At 34.8% G+C, this 20,416-nt stretch overlaps 2 protein-coding genes across 7 annotated transcripts; both read left to right on the top strand.

Moving 5' to 3' along the window:
* Nucleotides 1-5,189: 5,189 nt before the first annotated feature.
* On the top strand, nt 5,190-11,835 carry LOC111905524 (splicing factor U2af large subunit B). Of its 6 annotated transcripts, none has more exons than XM_042895895.2 (18): nt 5,190-5,386; nt 6,729-6,907; nt 7,542-7,643; nt 7,890-7,951; nt 8,193-8,358; nt 8,531-8,601; nt 8,777-8,881; nt 8,998-9,058; nt 9,169-9,284; nt 9,355-9,470; nt 9,541-9,639; nt 9,729-9,804; nt 9,977-10,065; nt 10,165-10,231; nt 10,314-10,403; nt 10,556-10,637; nt 11,272-11,339; nt 11,482-11,835. In XM_042895895.2, exons 1-18 carry the CDS (start codon nt 5,319-5,321, stop codon nt 11,617-11,619), a joined length of 1,755 nt encoding a protein of 584 aa, XP_042751829.1. In that variant the 5' UTR covers nt 5,190-5,318; the 3' UTR covers nt 11,620-11,835. The 6 variants fall into 6 exon arrangements, with proteins under 6 accessions (XP_042751829.1, XP_042751825.1, XP_042751822.1 ...); XM_042895891.2 differs by having other exon boundaries at nt 8,190-8,358; nt 9,172-9,284; XM_042895888.2 differs by having other exon boundaries at nt 8,190-8,358.
* A 1,594-nt stretch (nt 11,836-13,429) lies between these two features.
* On the top strand, nt 13,430-15,021 carry LOC111905523 (stem-specific protein TSJT1). Its single transcript, XM_023901204.3, has 4 exons — nt 13,430-13,718; nt 14,087-14,327; nt 14,452-14,572; nt 14,684-15,021. Exons 1-4 carry the CDS (start codon nt 13,507-13,509, stop codon nt 14,869-14,871), a joined length of 762 nt encoding a protein of 253 aa, XP_023756972.1. The 5' UTR covers nt 13,430-13,506; the 3' UTR covers nt 14,872-15,021.
* The last annotated feature ends 5,395 nt before the right edge of the window (nt 15,022-20,416 follow it).

Here is a 20,416-nt window from a genome sequence, read left to right as displayed (position 1 = left end):
AACTTGACATTTCCACCGTTTGAAAGAGACCGAAATTCCCTCAGCTCTTCCTTCCTTCCTGTCATGTGACGTGAGCAGCCACTGTTAATATACCATTCTTTGTCAAACTGCTCGTCACTGATAACCTGCAAAAATTAAGTAGATTTAGGAACCCAAAGTTTCTTGGGTCCACTTGAGCCTTTCACAGGAACGGGAATAGTAAGAGAGATGTCAACAAGATATGTTCTTTTTATTAAAGTTGTTTCATCTTTCTTTTTAATGGTGAAAACCTTAATTTTATTGGGATTTGTTACAGACGGTTTGGATTCAGGTTTAGGCACTGGGACATTAGAATGCTTTTGATCGGTCTTGACTGAGGAAACCTTCGATTTTCCTTTCAAATCTGTTGAAGATTTTGGATTTTAAGTATGAACAGAATTGGATTTAGAATGAGGTTGAGAGGAATTAGAATGAGAGAAGTTAGACTGAGAAGTTTGCTTGACTTGAGGTTCTAGGTATCCCTTTTGTTTTTGATTATTAGTGGGACCGAACCTTGAACCTTGATTGCTTTTACTCTCGGAACAAAACTTTTGCTTTCGGTAGCTGGTGTTCTCTGAATCGAACCTTTCCTTTCGGTTATTGTGATCCTCAAAACCAAACCTTTCCTTTCGGTTGTTATTACTTTCTTGCTTCCTAACAACATTTTTCTCTAACGTTGGATTTCTGTCATGATAAGAGAAATGGGCGTTTTGAGATTGCCAAAAATGTTTTCGTTCAGAGAGATTTTTCTTGTATCTCTGATTCCTTTGCTGCTTCTGATTCTTTACTTGCTTCGGCTGTCGATGGATGTTGGCTTTTTTGCTTTTGCTTCTTGTCTGCCGGTTCACTCTGAACTGATGATGTTTTGCTTGAAGGAGTGACTTTTTCTGCAGGAACTCCTTTCTCTTCAGGAACGTCTTTTGTACCACTAGTACTTGGCACGTCGAAGTTATTAGCCTTGTTCAAAGGCTCTGACACATGTCTGCCTTTGGTTTTCTAGGATGCCCGTTCCGACAGACCAACGGTTTCATCAACATTGTCGATGGGGGCAGACCAGAAGAACTCATCACAGCCATCAGCATTATCTTCATTTACAATGGCTGTGAGTTCGGCTGTCTGATGTTCGGTGACTCCTGTGACCTTATATACCTGATTTGGAGTCGTCCTTACCTTTTGGTATACAACAACTTTTTCTTCAAGGATCGGGGACTTTTGGTGGGACAAACGAGCAAACTCCACAGAATTTTCTGAAATAAGATTTTTGTGGTTTTCGGGTTCGCTCTTGACAAACTCAGAACAGTCAATTTCATCCTCTACAGAAATTTCACTCATATCATCATCCTCATTAAGCTCAGATGCATTTTCAACATCAATTTTATTTTCTGAGCTCAAGTTGGCATTCAATGAGTCAAACTTTTGTATGGTTTCGGTCCTTAGTTTCAGTTTGTCATTTTCATCCAAAAGATTTTTCAGCATGTCCTTATGGTCCTTGGACTTTATGAAAGATTCGATTTTGTCTAGACCATACATATACGTCGGATTTACATCCTCAGACGAAACTACACTTTCGCAATTATATGCTTCTGCGTCAATTTCATCTTCCTTAAACTCAAGAAAGGGCAAAATCATGCGATGAATTTTCTGTCCTATTTCACAGTTAAGATGAAGTTGAGTGATGTTAGAATAAAGACGCTTAGCAATCAAACAAAACACATTTCTTTGTTTCAAAAGTTTTAAATTGTCTCTTTGTAAGTAAATGTTTTCGTCTTTGGATTTGATCAACTCCGATTCCTTCAGCTCTATCCACATCCTCCGTTCCTCACTCTTTGAAGACACCCTGCTTAATTAGTCAGTTAGGTTAGAATTGGTGACCCGTGTTTGAGTTAAACTGTTGTCTAGATGAGAGATTCTTGAATTTACATTTTTTAGTTCTTTTTCATATGAATTTTGTGGGACTTTGAATGAAACAAAAATGGATTATACCTTCTTGATTAATTCATCAAGCTCATTAAACTGCACGCTGAGAGGTTTTGCTGTGAAGCACAAGTCCTCTCGCTCCTTCATGTCTTCATTCCCACCGTCTGTGTTGTATCCCCTCATTTGAGATACATCCGACACCATCAAACACCTTCCACCGCTTCCTTCACCTTTCGCAACATAAGCCTTTCCATGAGATGGCTTTCTGACTTCATCATCCTCAGAGTCGGTTGACCAGACCTCCACGCCACCGAACTCATCATCCGCTACCGAACCCTGCACAATTAAAGCATTCATAGAAGGGTTAGCAGCAATTTTCTTTCTCTTGATCTCTTCCAGCTTTTTCATCAACACAGCTTCTTCATTTTTTTCTTCATCCTTTTCTGCCATTTTCTTTAGGACACAGTCTTTGGCATAGTGGTTCTTTCCTCCACAGTAATAGCAGTTCACCCCAGAATCCCCTTCAGCTTTCGGCTCTTTCTTTGCTTCTTCTGCCTTCGGTTCCTCCCTCACTTTTTCAGAACTATAGCTTCCTTGCCAATTTCGGTTCTTATTGGTAGGAAACCTTTTCTTAATAAACCTCTTTGGATTTGACACCATCATTGCATAGTCTTCAGAGGTAAAGTCATAGTCTTCTAAGTTAAGGTCTTCATCTTCCATCACACTTTTGCTTTTAGAAAGAAGGGCCAAGGAACCCAAGCTTGAAACCACATTCTTCTCCTGCAAGACAATCTTTTCTTGGGATTTCAAAATTCCTACCAGCTTAGCCAATGAATAAGATTTGAATTGCTCATGAGCTTTAACAGTGGACACAACCGCTCTCCACTTAGATCTAAGACCATTCAAAAATGTAACTTTTTGTTCAATCAACTTCCTTTCAATATCGTGTTTAATCATCTTACTGAGAAGATGATTGAAGCGATCGAATGTCTGAGTAACAGTTTCCTCGGGATTCTGCTTAAATTCGCCAAACTCAGACAAGAGTAAGGTCTGAATGGAATGTTCCATATCTTCATCTGTGGAATATAACTCTCGTAGCCTATCCCATATTTATTTGGCAGTGCTGCATGAACTCACTAGCTTGAAAGTATCCGATTGAAGAGCGAATCTGATTAGTCTCAATGCTTTAATATTGCACTGAAACTTATCCTTTTCGTCTTGAGCAATATCTTTTACGTCCTTCAACAGATCATTATACTCTTTCTGTGTTTTAATGATTCTAGACGTTGCTGAATGAGCGAATGGTCCAGACACGATTGCTTCCCATATGAGGTATCCATTGTCTTCAGATCCAATAACATAATCTTCAAAGTGATGTGCCCAGACTTCGTAATCCTGGGTGTAAAGGATGGGAATCTTCGTCGTTGATCCAATGCTATTTGAGATGTTTATGGGATTTGATTGTGACTTGTCCATGCTTGATCGTAACCTGTTTGAAAGATCAGACTTGTAATATATATAAGATTAAGGCAAAAAAAAATAAATGCTGAGATACGTCAATTAAGGGATGACGGCTCAATAAATATTAGTTAATGCGGAATAACCCTAATCGCAACCTTTTTCACAGAAAAGATGTGTATGAATTACACAGCCTCCTGCTCTGATACCAATTGTTAAGTTATTAAACAACTTAAAGATCGATTAGATCTTCTTAACAGGTAATGCGATGGATGTAAAAGCAGTAAATAACACAAGTATGAATCAATATGTGTCGAATGATTAGATCAAACAATCCTCAGCAGAGCTCGACTAAGAACTTCCGCTGTAGAGGATTTTAGGGTTACAAGAACGATAACAATAAATTTGCTGAATACTCTGATCGTTCTATTCTATCGTTACTATCTAGGATGCATGCAAGCTCCTATATATACTAAACCCTACTAAACTCACGGATGGACAGACCCATACCGGAGATACAAAATGAACTAACTAACGAGCCCAATAGACGCAACTCATTACACAAAACACGACCCAACAGTACCAAATATCTTTGCAATTAACCAAAATATAGCTTAAATGTATTAAAATAATGCCTAAATATATGTATAAATATGACAATATCACATCCCTACCGTCAAAATGGGCTGCGTACTTCTTACCTCTTCCTTAACATATTTTTGTAGCTCCTTCACCAACTAAAGATTATATATGACCAATGATCAGATGTCATTTCCTGAAATACGAAAAAAACCGAAGAATCAAGATTATGAAATATAAAATAGAATGTCAAATACTTCATAATTGAAGACATGATTATAAATGTATATATATAGATTAGAGAGAGACAAATAAAACTCATCTTGGCCCAATAATGGTCACAAACAACTATAAAACTATTAAAAAATAAATTTAATATTGAATTTTTCAACAGTGAAAATTAACCGCATTTTATAGGGGTGAGCAAAACCGAAACCGAAAAACTAAAACCGGACCAAAACCAACAAAACCGAACCCAAATTGTTGGGTTTGGGTTTAAATTTTTAAAAATTTAAAAATGGGTGATGGGTTCGGTTTTAGTACTTCAAATCGACCCATAGGAACCGACCCAACCCATTGAGTTGAACCTGCCTTAAAACTGATCAACCTTATATATTTTAATAAAATAGAAAATATATATACCATTTAAAGTTTACTGTTTGTTAAACTTGGTTGTTGTAAACTTTTAACAACATACTTTTGATGTTGTATTGGTGTTGTAATTTTTTTTTTTTTTAATTTATTTAAATTTAGGTTGTTAATTTTGTTTTATTTTCTAAGTCATAAAGATTTGTTAAAAAAGGGTTACAACCCAAACCCACCGCGTTAAACCCAAAACCCAAAACCCATGGGTTGAACCCAAAACCGATGAAACCGACCCACAAACCCAGAAACCGAAACCAACACATGCTTAAACCCAGAAACCAAAATTTATGGGTTCGGTTCCGTTTTACCCTAAAACCGTCCAAACTTAGCCAATGCTCAACCCTAGCATTTTATCCGGGTTTTGTCTAACCGGCTATCTATATCAAACCGGCAAATCATATATATCTAGATTGGATCTTTTTTTCAAACCGTTTTTTCCCATAACCATATGGCCACACCGGTTTACCGCCCACCTCTTAATTGGGCCTTAATGAGAAAATAATATTGGCCCGATAGTTTGAAGCCCATGACAATTCAGAACAGAGATTTAGGAAAGAGACCTCCATGTCATGTGACTCATTACCAGCGTTTTCTGATCTAGGGCACAAAACCGAACCTCCCGACAGTTGATAAAAAATTAGAGCAGTTAGAGCTTTGAATTCGAGCTACAATGTCTTCGCGACACGAAAATAGACACGCCGATGGGGATGGAGGTGGAGGTTCTTCACCTTATGATGTGTTTGAAGATCGGGATTCACAAATTCAGAAGGTACCTCTTGATGATATTGTTTTTCTTTTACGTCTAATATTTGATTACGGGTTATAATTGTTCAGCATCATCTAATGGAATTTTATGACTTCAGTTGTAGTTAGGACTTAAGCTTAATTTTGGTTAGTTGATGTAACCTGTGTATGTATCTGTACCAGAATCGCACTGATGTTACACATGCATTTGTACTTGCACTTTTGATGTACATAAAGTTTTCAGGATTTATATTTTTCTACAGATTTCACTTGTTTAGTTGTTTGTATATAATTTTTAGTAACTTGTAAATAGAAAATTACAAATTGGAATTCTATGTCAAAGTGGGTTGTTTAAATTTCAAAGTTGATACTTTCTCAGTCTCATGAAGTTGCTTGCCGCATTATCAATTCAATGACCCATATGAATAGGAAATGATGGTGTGTTTATCCTCTTAGTTTGTGGATCAATTACATAAAACAGTGAGCATCTTTTTAACAAATGCCTTATCATGTTTTTACATTTCACTTAATGTGCCCATATCAGTTTAGGTTAATAAAGTGCATCTTGCCACACACATGAACCTGATGCATAGATAAAGGGATTCAACAATGTGAGGAGGCACCCTTGCTTCCTATATTTCAAGCTTTAGTTACTTATTTTCTCATTTCCATAATGTAGAATTCTTGATACTTTTGATGTTTGTGCACAAGATGACTTTATCTTTCATAACTAGAGGCCATTTTATTCATTTCACCATTGAAAATGTGTTTGTTTTATCAAACTACGTGGTATCAGTCATCAAACACCTCAAGCTTCATGGCAAGGAATGAGTATATGTTTCAAACAATTTTCTGGGGCAAAAAAGGAAATTTTTGTTAGATCTTATAACAGATACCACAAACTAGAAAACTTTTGGTGTTAAATTGTAACAGCTCCGTTTATATGCCATCACTTTCTAATGTAAAATTAACTTCATTATGTAAGAATATGTAAGTGAAACGAGCAAAGGTAAACTCCCAATAAATTCGACCATAAAGTGGGGAACTTTATACAAAAAGCAATATTATACAGTGAGGAACACCAGATAAATTGTGTGTAACATGCGTATATACACAAAAGGGGTTCCTGTAACTGTAAGAATAATATAGAGATAAATCTCAGCATGTTTCTCAACTATAGGTTTCACTTTAAACCCAATAATGTACAAGAAAACCATTCCAATATGGAATCAAGGCTGTCAATAATGGATTAAATTAAGTTATGGTTCATAGAAACCTCGGAAATGGCTATAACTCATATCTCTCTTTGTGAGATTTTATATTTAGTGGTAACATTATATCCTTAATTTCATGTTGGATTGTTGTAGCACAAAGGGCGTGAAGATAGTGAGAGATCAAAGACTAGAGAGCGTGAAAGAGACAGAGATAGGGATAGGGGAAGTAGAGACAGAAGACACAGAGATTATCCAGAAAGAAGTAGCAGAGATGAGAGAGGAAGGGATAGAAATGAAGATGACGGGCGTTCAAGGAATCGTGACTATAGCAGGTCAACTTTGGAATTTTTTTTGCCCATTTTTTCTTTCTTTGTTTTGATTTGAGTTTGTTATCTAGATGCACATGATGCTAGGAGAAAAAGATATGCCTACTTACTTGCTACTTTATATACCTTTTAAATAAACTCATAAAACTACTCAGATACGAGGGCGTGGAGGCTTAGACTGTGTTTGGCGCACCACAACTAGCTGATAAGCTAGCTTATTTTTCGAGCTTTTTTAAACTGTCATGTTTGGCAAACCGAAAAGTAGCTTATAAGCTAGCTTTTTAAAAAGCTACTTAGACTAGCTTATTAAAAAGCTACTTAGACTAGCTTTTCAAGAGTTTATTTTTAAAATTTTCCAAATATATCCTTAAATAATTATAAAAATCATAGTTTTCTAAATGCCCTTTTATGTGATTTTATATCTTCCAACTAGCTTATCAGCCAGTTTTTACCAAACATAGTTTTTTATCAGCTAGTTTTTCAGTTATCAGATAGCTTTTCAGCTAGTACGCCAAACATAGCTTTAAAGTCAGGGTACCGAGCTTTTATGTTGTATGCTTTATTGCATGTATACATACTTTATGCTTTTATGCCTGTATACCCCCCCTCTTTGGCCTTAGATGTTCATTAACTTATGCAGGCGAAATGATTATGATCGAGAAAGAGAGAGGCATCACAGACACAGATCACGTTCTGCATCACCCGATCGATCCCGCGAATCATCTAGATCTCGTTCAAAAAGGTCTTTCCACTTTTTTTTTAATAGTCTATAATTAATATATCAAGATTCTAGAACCAAGTCATGTAAAAAGCTAGCATATTTGTTACACCCTTCATCCAAAGTTCATCTTTATGTGTACTTCTGTTATCTCCCTTATATATAATAACTAGCAAAAAGACATGTTATTTTTGCATAGAAAGCTGTAGTTTTTGTTCCTTTGATGTTACACATTCATGGTCAAACACCTCAAACAAAATTTGTTTACAGCAAGAGAACAAGTGGTTTTGACATGGCACCACCTTCTGCTGCAACTATGCCTGGAGCAGTTGGTTAGTACCTTCATCCTACACTATTCAATATTCATTATTGTTGTTGTAGGTCTTGTATTTTAGATATTTGTGGTAAATAAATAAATAATGAATTATGATGTGTTGTTAGATTAGATGGGTTATAGTTATTGATTATTGATTTGTTTATTTAATACCGAAAACTGAGGACAATTGTTTTGTTGTGTTGTTGGCTGTTGTGTGTGGTTTTGTTTGTGTTTGTGTGTATGAATTGGGTAAGAAGGCAAATGTTGATGTCCCACTTTGGAATCAGCTGGATCTTGTTCTTCTTCGCCTTCAGACAGCTTGTTATTTGGTAGGCTTACACAGCATCTGCAGTGAAAGGATATTTATTTCTTATCATATTTATTACTCAATCAATCAATCAATCAATCATGTTATACATCTAGGTAAGGACTAGGTCTATCATATCACATCTCATTCTTTTTTTCTCCTTATACAATTGATACAATATCATTCTATCATATGTAAATAAGCCTTGAAAATCAAGATGCAACACCATTCTCTTATCTATACTTTTTCACTGAATCCTTTCCTTTTTTTTTTTTTTTTTAAATGCAGGACAAGTGACAGATGCTCCTCAAGCAATGCCTGGAATGTTCCAGAACATGTTTCCTTTTGGTGCAGCACAGGTAACATGTTTTTTTTCCTTTGGTTTTTTAGATCTCGAAAAAGACAAAAATACCCTTCTCGTTCTTATCATTGAATATAACCCTAGAAAGCTTGTGAAGTTTAACAATTGCAGACTATATGTTTTTTTTTTTTTATTGTGGATCTTTTTTGTTTATTTATTTATTTTTTAAATAGTTGGGAGGTCTTCCCATGATGCCAGCTCAAGCGATGACTCAGCAGGCCACAAGGCATGCACGTAGGGTATATGTTGGTGGATTGCCCCCTTTGGCCAATGAACAGGTTTTACATCATACCTCTATTAATTTATTTACTTTCATTTCTTTTTAATACATCATTAATAAAAAAAATTAATTTTTCTATTTCTGTAATATTTTGTCTTTTTATGTGTTGAGCAGACAATAGCAACCTTTTTCAGCCATATTATGACAGCCATAGGAGGAAATTCTGCTGGACCAGGTTAGTTAAGCTCATTGACTATTTGACTTCAAATATATTCATCATATATAATAATAATAAATAAATAAATAAAAATAAAAATATTGTAGCTAAATTCAATATTCCAATAGCAGGTGATGCGGTGGTTAATGTGTACATTAACCATGAAAAGAAGTTTGCATTTGTGGAGATGAGAACAGTTGAAGAAGCAAGTAATGCCATGGCATTAGATGGGATCATCTTTGAGGCATGCAAACAAATTACCATATTACCCTTCTTACATAGATTTGACATATGTTTTTTTTACTCCTCAATAGGGAGTCTCTGTGAGAGTGAGAAGACCTACAGACTATAATCCTTCATTAGCTGCAACTCTTGGCCCCAGTCAACCAAATCCAAACCTTAATTTAGCTGCTGCTGGACTTACCCCTGGGTAAGTGAGTCAAAAAGACGTTTTTGCCCTTCATTATCGTGAATCTGATTTTTTTTTTGGGTGTAATTAGTGGTATTGGTGGAGCTGAAGGACCTGATCGTATATTTGTTGGGGGTTTACCTTATTACTTCACTGAGGTACAGATAAGAGAGCTGCTAGAATCCTTTGGGTATGTAGTTTTATAATTTTATAATTTTATAATTTTTTTTTTATAAATATTTTTAGAAAATGAAAATATAAGGAGTTTTAATGATTCAGGCCACTGCGTGGGTTTGACCTTGTGAAGGATAGAGACACTGGAAACTCTAAAGGATATGGTTTCTGTGTCTATGAGGTAATAATTATCACCTTTTTTTTTTTCTTCTTTAAATTAAACAATATCAATCTGTAAATATTCTCAGTTTTTAAACATTTTTGCACCTTGTCCTAAAGTTAAAAAAGGGCGTTATTGTCAGTTATTCTTTCTTTCTTCCAATAAATAAAAAATATTTGGGAGTTATGTTCAGGATCAAGCGGCTACAGACGTTGCTTGTGCTGCACTTAATGGCTTAAAAATGGGGGATAAAACACTCACAGTCAGACGTGCAACCATCAGGTTTTTATTTAAAATATCCTTTATTATTATTATTATAATAATTATTATAATTATTAATTTAAATGCTGATGTTTTTGGTGCTCTTTATTTTTTTTACAGCAGCGGGCAGATGAAATCTGAACAGGAGACCATTATGGCCCAGGCTCAACAACATATAGCTATGCAGGTACTACAGAGTTTATTATTATTATTATTAATTATTATTTATGTACTTTTCATGTTTTTTAACTTCATGTTTTTGTTTGTAGAAAATGGCCTTACAAGTTGGTGGGTTTAATCTTCCTGGATTACCTAGATTACCTGATGAGATTCCAACTAAAGTCTTGTGTTTAACTGAGGTAACGTATGTTTTTATCTTTTTTTTAAAAAAAAAATGTAAATGATGTTTTTGAGAAAATGTTAGGAGTTGGTTAATGTGGAAAACCTCATTATGAGAAAATATGATGTTTTTGAATAATTTTTGTAAATGGTATTTTTTGGTGCAATGAAGGTGATCAATGCTGATGAATTGATGGATGATGGAGAATATGAAGAAATATTAGAGGATATGAGGGAAGAAGGACGAAAATTTGGTAAAAAAAAATACATACTCGAATCCTCTTCTATAATTTAAAGTAAAAAGGTGAAACATTGTTTTATAAATCAATAAAAAAGTGGAATGTTTACAACTTATTAACAATTAATTGTTTAACCCTAAAATCTTAGTGTTGGTGGATTAAATTTTTGAGTAAATTACACAAATAGTCCCTATGGTTTAGGGTAATTTGTGCGTTTGGTTCCTAATTTATTTTATCAACTTAGAAGGTCCCTATTGTTTGTTTTTGTTACGCGCTTGGTCCCTGTCTTACCTAAAAAGACTATTTTGCCCTTGATTTTTTGATTTATTTAAATAAACACACCCCCAATCTCACCCCTCACCTTACCTTACCTACTCCACCATTTTTTTTTCCTATTTAAATAATAATCTTTTTAGGTAAGATATGGACCAAACGTGTAACAAAAACAAACAGTAGGGACCAAGCGCGTAACAAAAACAAACAGTAGGGACCTTCCGAGTTAAAAAAATATGTTAGGGACCAAACGCGCAAATTACCCCAAACTGTAGGGACCATTCGTGTAATTTACTCTAGATTTTTTGGATATTAAATATTCCATTTGAATAAACTCATAATGCATATTTTTTGTTTGTGTATATAACTTGCACAGGCGATTTGACAAATGTTGTAATTCCACGTCCTGATCCAAATGGTGAACATGTTCATGGTCTTGGAAAGGTATGTAAAAAGTTATTAATACACATTCTACTTTGAAAAATCTATTACTTTCAATTTTTTCCTTATTATAGTTTTAAAAATCTAGCATACTCTTATTTCTTTTTATTATAACATTTTCCTTATTATAACTTTTGGTTGGCAGGTGTTTCTGGAATATTCTGAGCCTTCTGATTGTGCCAAGGCAAAGGATTCTTTGGGTGGCCGGAAATTTGGAGGGAATGTTGTGACGGCTGTTTACTATCCGGAGGATAAATACTTGCAGGGGGACTACGGAGCTTAGAAATATCATTATTGTTTTTTTTTTTTTTTTTTTTTTTTTTTTTTTTTTTTTTAAATATATAATTCTCTCTTTTTTATATTTTGAGAAAGTAAGTCGACAAAATTCAAGGATAGTTGGTTGAGTTGATGGAACTCTCTTTGAACGTTTAAATTTTATAAGTATCTAATGTATTAATGAAAATTGCAATATATATATAATTCGATAGGATTTATCTTTCTTTCTTTTTTCCTATCCTATGATGGATATTTTTATATAATGAGTACACGAGAGCATCGAATCATCTGAAATTAGGTTTTTTCTAATATTATTTCAGGCGAGATAACATCAACAACCGGTTAGTTAAAATTTTGACAAAGAAAAGCACAATTTGTTAATAGAGTAAATTACACGAATAGTCCTTATGGTTTGGGGTAATTTGTGCGTTTGGTCCCTAACTTATTTTTTTAACTCGGAAAGTCTCTACTGTTTGTTTTTGTTACACGTTTGGTCCATATCTTACCTAAAAATACTATTATTTAAAAAGGAAAAAAATGGTGGAGTATGTAAGGTAAGGTGAGGGAGTGGAGGTGGGGTGTTTTGATTTAAATAAATTAAAAATCAAGGGCAAAATAGTCTTTTTAGGTAAGACAGGGACCAAACGCGTAACAAAAACAAACTGTACGGACCTTTCGAGTTAAAAAAAATAAGTTAGAGACCAAACACGCAAATTAGTCTAAACCATAGGGACCATTCGTGTAATTTACTCTTTTTAATAAGATGAAGTACTTAATTATGTTAAAGGAATTAGAAGACTGGAATATAGTTTTAATACTGAATAGAGAATATCTTTAGTTGATAAAATGATAGACAACCCATAAAAAATAAATTAATTTAAAATAATTATAAAATGACATTTGATAAATTGAATGAGAATGTGAAATGTGGCAAAAAAAAATTTCATTTACTAGAATAAATATATGCAAATTTAATCGCACCAAAAATATTTTGTTGTGATATAGTCGTCAGGTGGATAATATTGTTATTGAAATGTTTAAAAAGAATTCACAACTAACGTATCGGTGAAATATATTTGCAAGAATCATTCATAATTGTGTACTTCATTTTCTCCAAAATTATATTTGAAAATGAGTTAATTAATATACGTGTAAGTGTATTCTAATAGTGTGCTATTTTGAGGGTTTATCAAATAAATATATTTGATTTTCAAATTGGGTATATGAATATATTTTATTTTTTAAAAATGTTGTATTATGGTTTTATTTATAATCTCAAGGCATTGAAAGAAGTATATTTTCCAAATTAGTATATTAGTTTCCTTAATTATAAAGAATTCACTGAGGAAAAAAGGAAAAAGATGAGGATGAACATATTGAGTTGGATCACCGTCACCTTCACGTGTGGACCAATTCATTGTTCTTTGGCCCCACCCCAAACTAAAGTGTACTATCTATCTCCATTGTTATGTTTTTATTAAAAAAAAAAAATTAAAACTTCAATTTGAAATATTTTTATATTTAAAAAAGAAACTAAGAATGAATATTTATTATAGTTAATTTTATTTATATATCATTAATTTAATCATTTTAACGATTACCCCACAATGAAATTAATAAACATCAGTAAATTATAAGAATATTTTATATTTTCTTATGTTTAACTCCGGATTAATAAGTAAATAAAAGGGAACCTTTTTATTAAAGAAATGACCCACCATAGCTCATGTCACATGTCTGATCCATTATTTTGTTTTGGATAATATTGCCACATCCACTATCAAATATTACGACTATAAATACTAATCACACATACAAACACTTTAACATTCACAATCATCTATTCGTTTCATACAAAAAATCAACACCTCTTTCGTTTATTATCAAGAAAAATATGTTGGCTAATTTCAAGAAAGGTTTGGTTAGTGCACCAAAAGAACTCAATAGTCCATCACATGATCCACAACACAAATATCATCAACAGAATCAACATCCTTTGAACCATTTCTTGAATTCCAATCCCAATTCTCTCTCATTTTCTTTTGGAAATGATGCTTCTTTGGCGTTTGATCCCTCTTCTCATACCTCTAATTCCTCCCAACGAAGGTAATCTTTTCATCTTTGGATGATGTTTATTTATGTAAAGAAGTTCTACTTTTGTTTTCAATTGATTTAAAACTTGGGGTTCTATACTAAATATGCACAAAGCCATTTATTTTACGAAAAATGGCAACATTTTATTTGTAATTCGTGTAATTGGTGTAATCCCTTGAAATGTGGTTGTTTTAATTCGTACCATAGTTTTGTCTAATAACCATTTTGTTCCATAGATTTGAAAAGAATGAAAAGTAGTTGCTTAGATACACATGCATTTAACCCTTTATTTTCTACATGACAACCTAAAAAAGAAAATTTTCTAGTGTCAATAGAAGGATTTTTGATTTGTGTATGACATTGATGAAATGTATTTGCAGGTTGTTTAGTAGCATGGATGACATTTATTGCATATTCTTGGGAGGTCTAGACAACTTATGCACCCTTAACAAGCAATATGGGCTAACAAAGCAAGTCAATGAGCCCATGTTTGTGATCCAAGCTTACAAGACCCTTCGTGATCGTGGCCCATACCCGGCCCACTCAGTCCTCAGGGAGATGGAGGGTAGTTTTGGGTTTATACTCTATGATCTCAAGGCTAAAACTGTCTTTGTCTCACTTGTAAGTGTCCTTTCAATACTTATATAGTTATAGTACTCTCTCATGTATCATGTTATTTACAATAATAAAGAGGGCATGTTCGACATTTTACTTAATATGGCAAATTGGTGGTGATGATCCATAGGGTGCCGATGGAGGAGTGAAGCTTTTCTGGGGCATAGCGGCTGATGGCTCCGTTGTAATTTCTGACAACTTGATGGTCATAAAGTCTAGCTGCTCCAAGTCATTTGCTCCCTTCCCAACCGGTAAGGGTTCCAAAACTTTCGATTTACTTGAAGAAAGGGCAATTTTGTCTTTTCATTATGATTTGATATTGTATGTATATTGATGTTTGTGGATTTTTGTTTGTTGTATAGGGTGTATGTATCATACAGAAGGGGGATTGATGAGCTTTGAGCATCCAAAGAACAAAATGAAGGCAATATCGAGGGTTGATAGTGAAGGAGTGATGTGTGGTGCTACATTTAAAGTTGATGTGTATTCAAAGACCACACAAGCAATGCCTAGGGTTGGAAGTGAAGCTAATTGGGCTACTTGGGGATAAGGGGCATGATAATTTCCTTTTGAGTTTTTTGATTTTTATTGTATAGAATAATAAAATTTAGATTGTTGACTTTCACTATAGATTTCTCTCTTTGGAAAAATGTACTCTTATTGTCTTGTCTCTTTATAAACTAAATTACATGTTTGGCCATTGTCTACGTCTAAGATGGTCATAGTATAAATCGACGTCTACTTCAAAACATATACTTCACATGCTCAACATTGTCGTAAGGAAGTTGATCAATGATAATGATATGTTATTTCAATTGGGTGAATACTAAGTGGGTGGTGTTTAATCAAACACTTATGAATCTGAAATGTGCTCGAATCAAATAGGAAGATAAAAAAAGACCAACATACATTCATGTGCATGACACATGATAGTCTTAACGATTCAACATAAGCAACAATTAGAATGAGAGACCAATATTACAACAAATAAATCATGTGAACTAAAATGTTATTTTCAACTCATGTTTTCTATATGGTCACCTGATATCTCAATATTGAATAGGCCACCATTGTTTTAAATTTTACCTTTTTTCCCATATTTTAAAATTTTATTAAAAATTTGGTTCGACTTAAATTTTTTGTTACGAATCTGTCTCAAATTTAGTTTTTTTACAAGTTTATTTTTCTACAACTTTTTGATACTTTTTTTTATAATGGTTAATAATGTTGTTTTTTTTAAACCTATATATATATATATATATATATATATATATATATATATATATATATATATATATATATATATATATATATAATTTTTTTTTGACAAAATTACACAAATGATCCTTTTTTTGACAAAATTACACAAATGATCCCTATGGTATGGTGAAATAGGCACATAAAGTCAAACTTCAAGAAAATGGTCAAAGTCAGTCATTGTGTTATTTCAATATTACATAGAAGGTTCCTCCGCCAGATGACGTCAACCAATTGCTATTCAATTTCACGCACGTGCATAACATGTGAGGGTAAAATTATCTTTTTATGTAACTCATTCAAGTGGACTTATTTAAAGCATTAGCCCCACTGAGATCTCTCTCTCTCTCTCTCTCTCTCTCTCTCTCTCTTCTCCATATCTCACGTTCTTCTCCAACTGTTACAAAAAGTGTTTCTTTCGAGAACACACAAATTCACAAATGGTCGTTTGCTTATATAGTCAAGGAGCTATAATTATGACATCGTGGACCGACAACAACCCAAGTAGAAGGTTTGGGTCTGCTCGAAGTTCGGGTCGAAGCTCTTATCCATTAGATGGTTTGATCCACCGATGTGCCCTAGATCCATGTAAATCATTAACGGGTTGTTGAGGGGATGAAACAAGCTTGAAGTTCTTCATGCCAGAATATGCAAGTTTTTTATGCATATTTACTTGGGTTTTAATTTTCGTTTTCATTTTCTTGAAGATGTGAATTTAGTAGCATTTGGTGTTATGATGCTAGTTTGGTGGTTGTTGTAACACCCTTTGTTCAAGTAATTTTATTTTTGACCATAAGTATTTAATTTGTTGCAAAACGGTCCCATGACACACTTAATGAAAACACGCCTTCAGGTGAGTACGTTGGGCATACGTAACAAACGAGTAAACCCTAATTTTTAGGTTTTAAACCATATTTAAGCATCATTATCTTCTCAAGACGTTTTCCCTCATCAGCCTCCATCTCCTAATTCGTCCTTAGCAAATCCTAATCCTTTGTGTGAGTCTTTTTGAGCTTTAGAGTGCATTTTGGTGTTCTTGAAGGAAGAAGAAGGAAGTGAAATCATCTTAGAGGCTCAATGCATCTTAGATCCAGAAGTGTTTCACCCTCAAGCATCATTTGAAGGTATAAAGTCTGAAGCCTGATGACTTATTTGCTTAGATCTCGCTAGCCTTGAGTTTGTGTTCATATTTGGTCCCATAAGCTTGGTGTTCATGAGTATGGTCTACTATAACCAGAAGAGTTGTCCTTTCAGACGTTTTGAGGTGCTAAGAACCATAAAAATGTGATACTGGTCCTTCTACCCCTTCCATGCAAGAGTTATGATGTATTAATGGAATAATAAGTTAGCGTTTTAGCTTTTGGACCTTCTCTATCCATGGAAAGTCATAAAGGTGGAAAATTTATGACTTATAATGATGTTTTGTGTCTAGATCTAAATTTAGATGAAAAGTCTTTAAGAAATAAGCACTTAATGATAAGAAGTTGGTCTAGGCGGAGTATGCCGGGCGTACCAAGTCGTATGTTGTGCGTAATGGGCTAAAGCCCCAATAATTACTTAGGTCGTGCCTATACCTAATGTAGTAACTAGGTAAGCGGGGCATACTCAATCATGTTGACTTTCCTTGATTTTTTGACTTTCTGAATTTGACCTTGGACTTGGGTTTGACCAAGTTTGACCTAGGGGCTTTTTGGGTATTTTGAGTTGCAGTTTGATTTTAGGTCACTGTTTGTTGTATAGGTGACATGTAGAGTTGGCATTTGGAACAACGTTCTTTTCTGATATTTTTTAAGGCTGTGAGGTGAGTTTCTCCTCACTTTACTCGTGGGTCGAAGGCACCAATGTGAGACTACTAGGTTATGTATCACGGTATATAGGATGATGCTATGTTGATTATATGTTAGATTGGTAGATCAGTATGATTACCTGTACTTGCTAGTTATATGTAGGGATGTTAAAAACCCCCGTGGACCCCGCTCCCGCGGGACCTCGATACTATACGAGACTAAATTTTAAAAAAAAAACCGGGAGTGGGAGCGGGGGTGGGGGCAAAATTGAACCCCGTTTATTTTCGGGACCGGGGTTGGGAGTCGGTATTTCCGTCCCGTACTCCCGTGGGGGCCCCAGTTGTATATTTATGTAAAAAATATATATTTAATATAAAATACATATACAAAATAGATTTTCTAATTTTAGGTTTAGTGTAGGTTTCACTTTCCCGTATCCAATTAATGGATGTTGAATATGTAGCGAATTGATCATATTTTTGGACATGTAAGGATTTTATATTTGTAATGTTGGATTTGTCGTATTTTATATTTGTAAGATTGTTGGAACTGTCGTTTTGTAATGTTGGATTCGTAATGTTGGATTTTTAATTTTTAGTTTCTAAAAGATTAGGTTTTAAGCTTTTAAAGTTATTAAAAATAGTTTTTTAGCCTAAAACAAAATGATTTTTAAGCAAAAAAATCGAATTTTAAACCTATAAACTGGGAGAACCGTGGGAACGGGGGTGGGACCGGGGGCGATGGAGGTAACCGGGGGTGGGACCAGGGGCTATGTAAACGGGGGATTTGGGGGCGGGGGCAACAACTTATTTCGGGGGCGGGAGCGGGGGCAGTTATTTCCGCTCCTGTTTGGTCCCGTTGACATCCCTAGTTATATGTTTATTTGTTACATATATCGACACAATGTGGGTGGGTTGAGGTTGTACTGCTTTGTGCTGTTGGCCAATAAACCCAAGCAATCCAATTGGGAGATTGTAGGCCAGTGGCCATCCAATTAGGAGATTATGAGCCAGAGTGGCATTCCAATTGGGAGATTGTGGGACAGAGTGGAAATCCAACCGGGAGGTTGTGGGCCAGGGTAATCCAGTCGGGAGACTGTGGACCCAACATGTATTATGTATATTTGTTTGGTTGTGTATGGTGTTTGGGGGAACTCATTAAGCTTTAGCTTATAGTTTAAGTTTTATGTTTTAGGTACTTCAGATGATCGGGGCAAGGTGAAGGCTTGATCGTGCCTATCCTTTAGTTTTTATGAGATTTGATTTTGGGATACCCTGATTTGTAATTTTGACTTTTGGAAACTAAGTTTTGTAAACATTTATGATTGTGGTTTGGTTTTGAAAAATGAAAAATTTACCTTGATTTTTGGGATGTTACAAGTTGGTATCAGAGCCCTAGTTTGAGAGAACTGGATGAGCATTCGTGTGAATCCAGACTCAAACTAAGGATCTGTAAAATTTTTTTAAAATGGATTCAAAACTATTTTCAAAAGTAATCAAGGAAGGATAAGATGTGTATGATCAGTCGGAGCAAGAAAGTACGCCCCAAGTTACCCACACTGTTATTGTTTATGATGTTTATGGTAGAACTGCATGCTAGTGGTAGGCTAGGGATCCTCAAGAATTGCATGATAGAATTTCCTGATGAATGATGTCTGATAACCTAAGAGGACTTCTTGTATGTTATATGAAAATGACATCATTACTGTAATTGCTTAGTATGTGCATCATAGTTGTACATAACTAAGATTATATAACATGAGAATGTTTGGTTTAGCCTTGTTTCCTGTTCGTTGTTTGGTTGTGGGCTTAGTGTAGAATAAATTATTCGACTATCTATGGAATCCAGTGTTATGTATGATTAGCATGTACGAGCGGCTGTAGGGTTGGTGGAAGTTTCATGAGTGAGTATGGGTGTAACAGGCCAATTGAGGAATATTTAGCCACTCTTCAGAGAGTAGACATAGGATATATGTGTATCCTAGATGTTTGGGCCTAGTGGTCAGGAATTTCGTGTAAGGATCTGCTTGATTTTATGGTGTCTTAGCGCCAGTCGGTTTCACTGGTCGAGTGTTGCTTGCTTTGTGCTTTGTAGGACCTATATTGATGTGAGTTAATTATTAAATGAATATTTTAAGTTACATTTTTCAAAGGTTAAATAATTTTAGAATGATTGATTCAACCTTATTGCATAGCTCTCGTTTGAGTCTAATCGTTGTAGGGTTGGGTCTTTTAGTCAAAAGATTATTTAAGTTTTGTTGCATGTAATTGTATCCATGAAGTGGTTAGCTGACATTAAAAGGGTTTTTTTCAACATATGATGACAGGGTGAGGTGGGGATCCTAGGAGAGCCTAGGAAGTGCTTTAATGTGGGAGCTATGCTGTCTAGCAGGCATTAGGAGTATGATTATGAGTAGGTGACTTAGAGGACTCGATATGATTCTTGAGGAAAGTATGGATATTTGTGGAAGGTAGTATTGGGCCCGTACTACTGAAATCACAAGATCCATACTCGAATCAAGGGAAGTCAGGTGGATTCTAAGGAGCTAGTTGAGAGTAGATAGTATGGTTTGAGTTAATTGACTTTGAGGTATCAAGGGACTTACTCGAGGTAGTTCCAGTAGAGCCGAGAGACTCAAGAAGGAAGCGATTGTTGTGATCGGCTCGAGGATTGCAGCCAGAGGCTGATCGATTAGTGAATGGATTGGAATGTTGCTATCTAGAGTGAGGTTATGCCCTTTCCAGTTTTCTGTGTTCGGAGGAAGGAGTGAGCAATCATGATAATTTCATAGTTGAGATGTAAACCCAACATGGGGCTAGATGCTTGTGGTCTTTGGCGGTAGTATGGCAGTGTGGGAATGCACAAGATGATTTTTGTGGTATGGTCTACTTTCTTGGGATATAGGCAGGTCAGGTGCTAGCTGATGGTTTCAGGTGATCAGGAAAGTGAATCGGGAGCAATAACTTTGTTGTCTTTGATGTATCTCGACTATGAGAATGATGCCTTTTGTATTTATGAATGATTCTCGCGATGAATTGATGGTTTAGGATT

This window comes from Lactuca sativa, chromosome 1 (assembly GCF_002870075.4).
Source record: "Lactuca sativa cultivar Salinas chromosome 1, Lsat_Salinas_v11, whole genome shotgun sequence".
NCBI lineage: Eukaryota > Viridiplantae > Streptophyta > Magnoliopsida > Asterales > Asteraceae > Lactuca > Lactuca sativa.
Note: the sequence above shows the minus strand (reverse complement) of the source record. Positions and strands in the feature narration are given on the sequence as shown.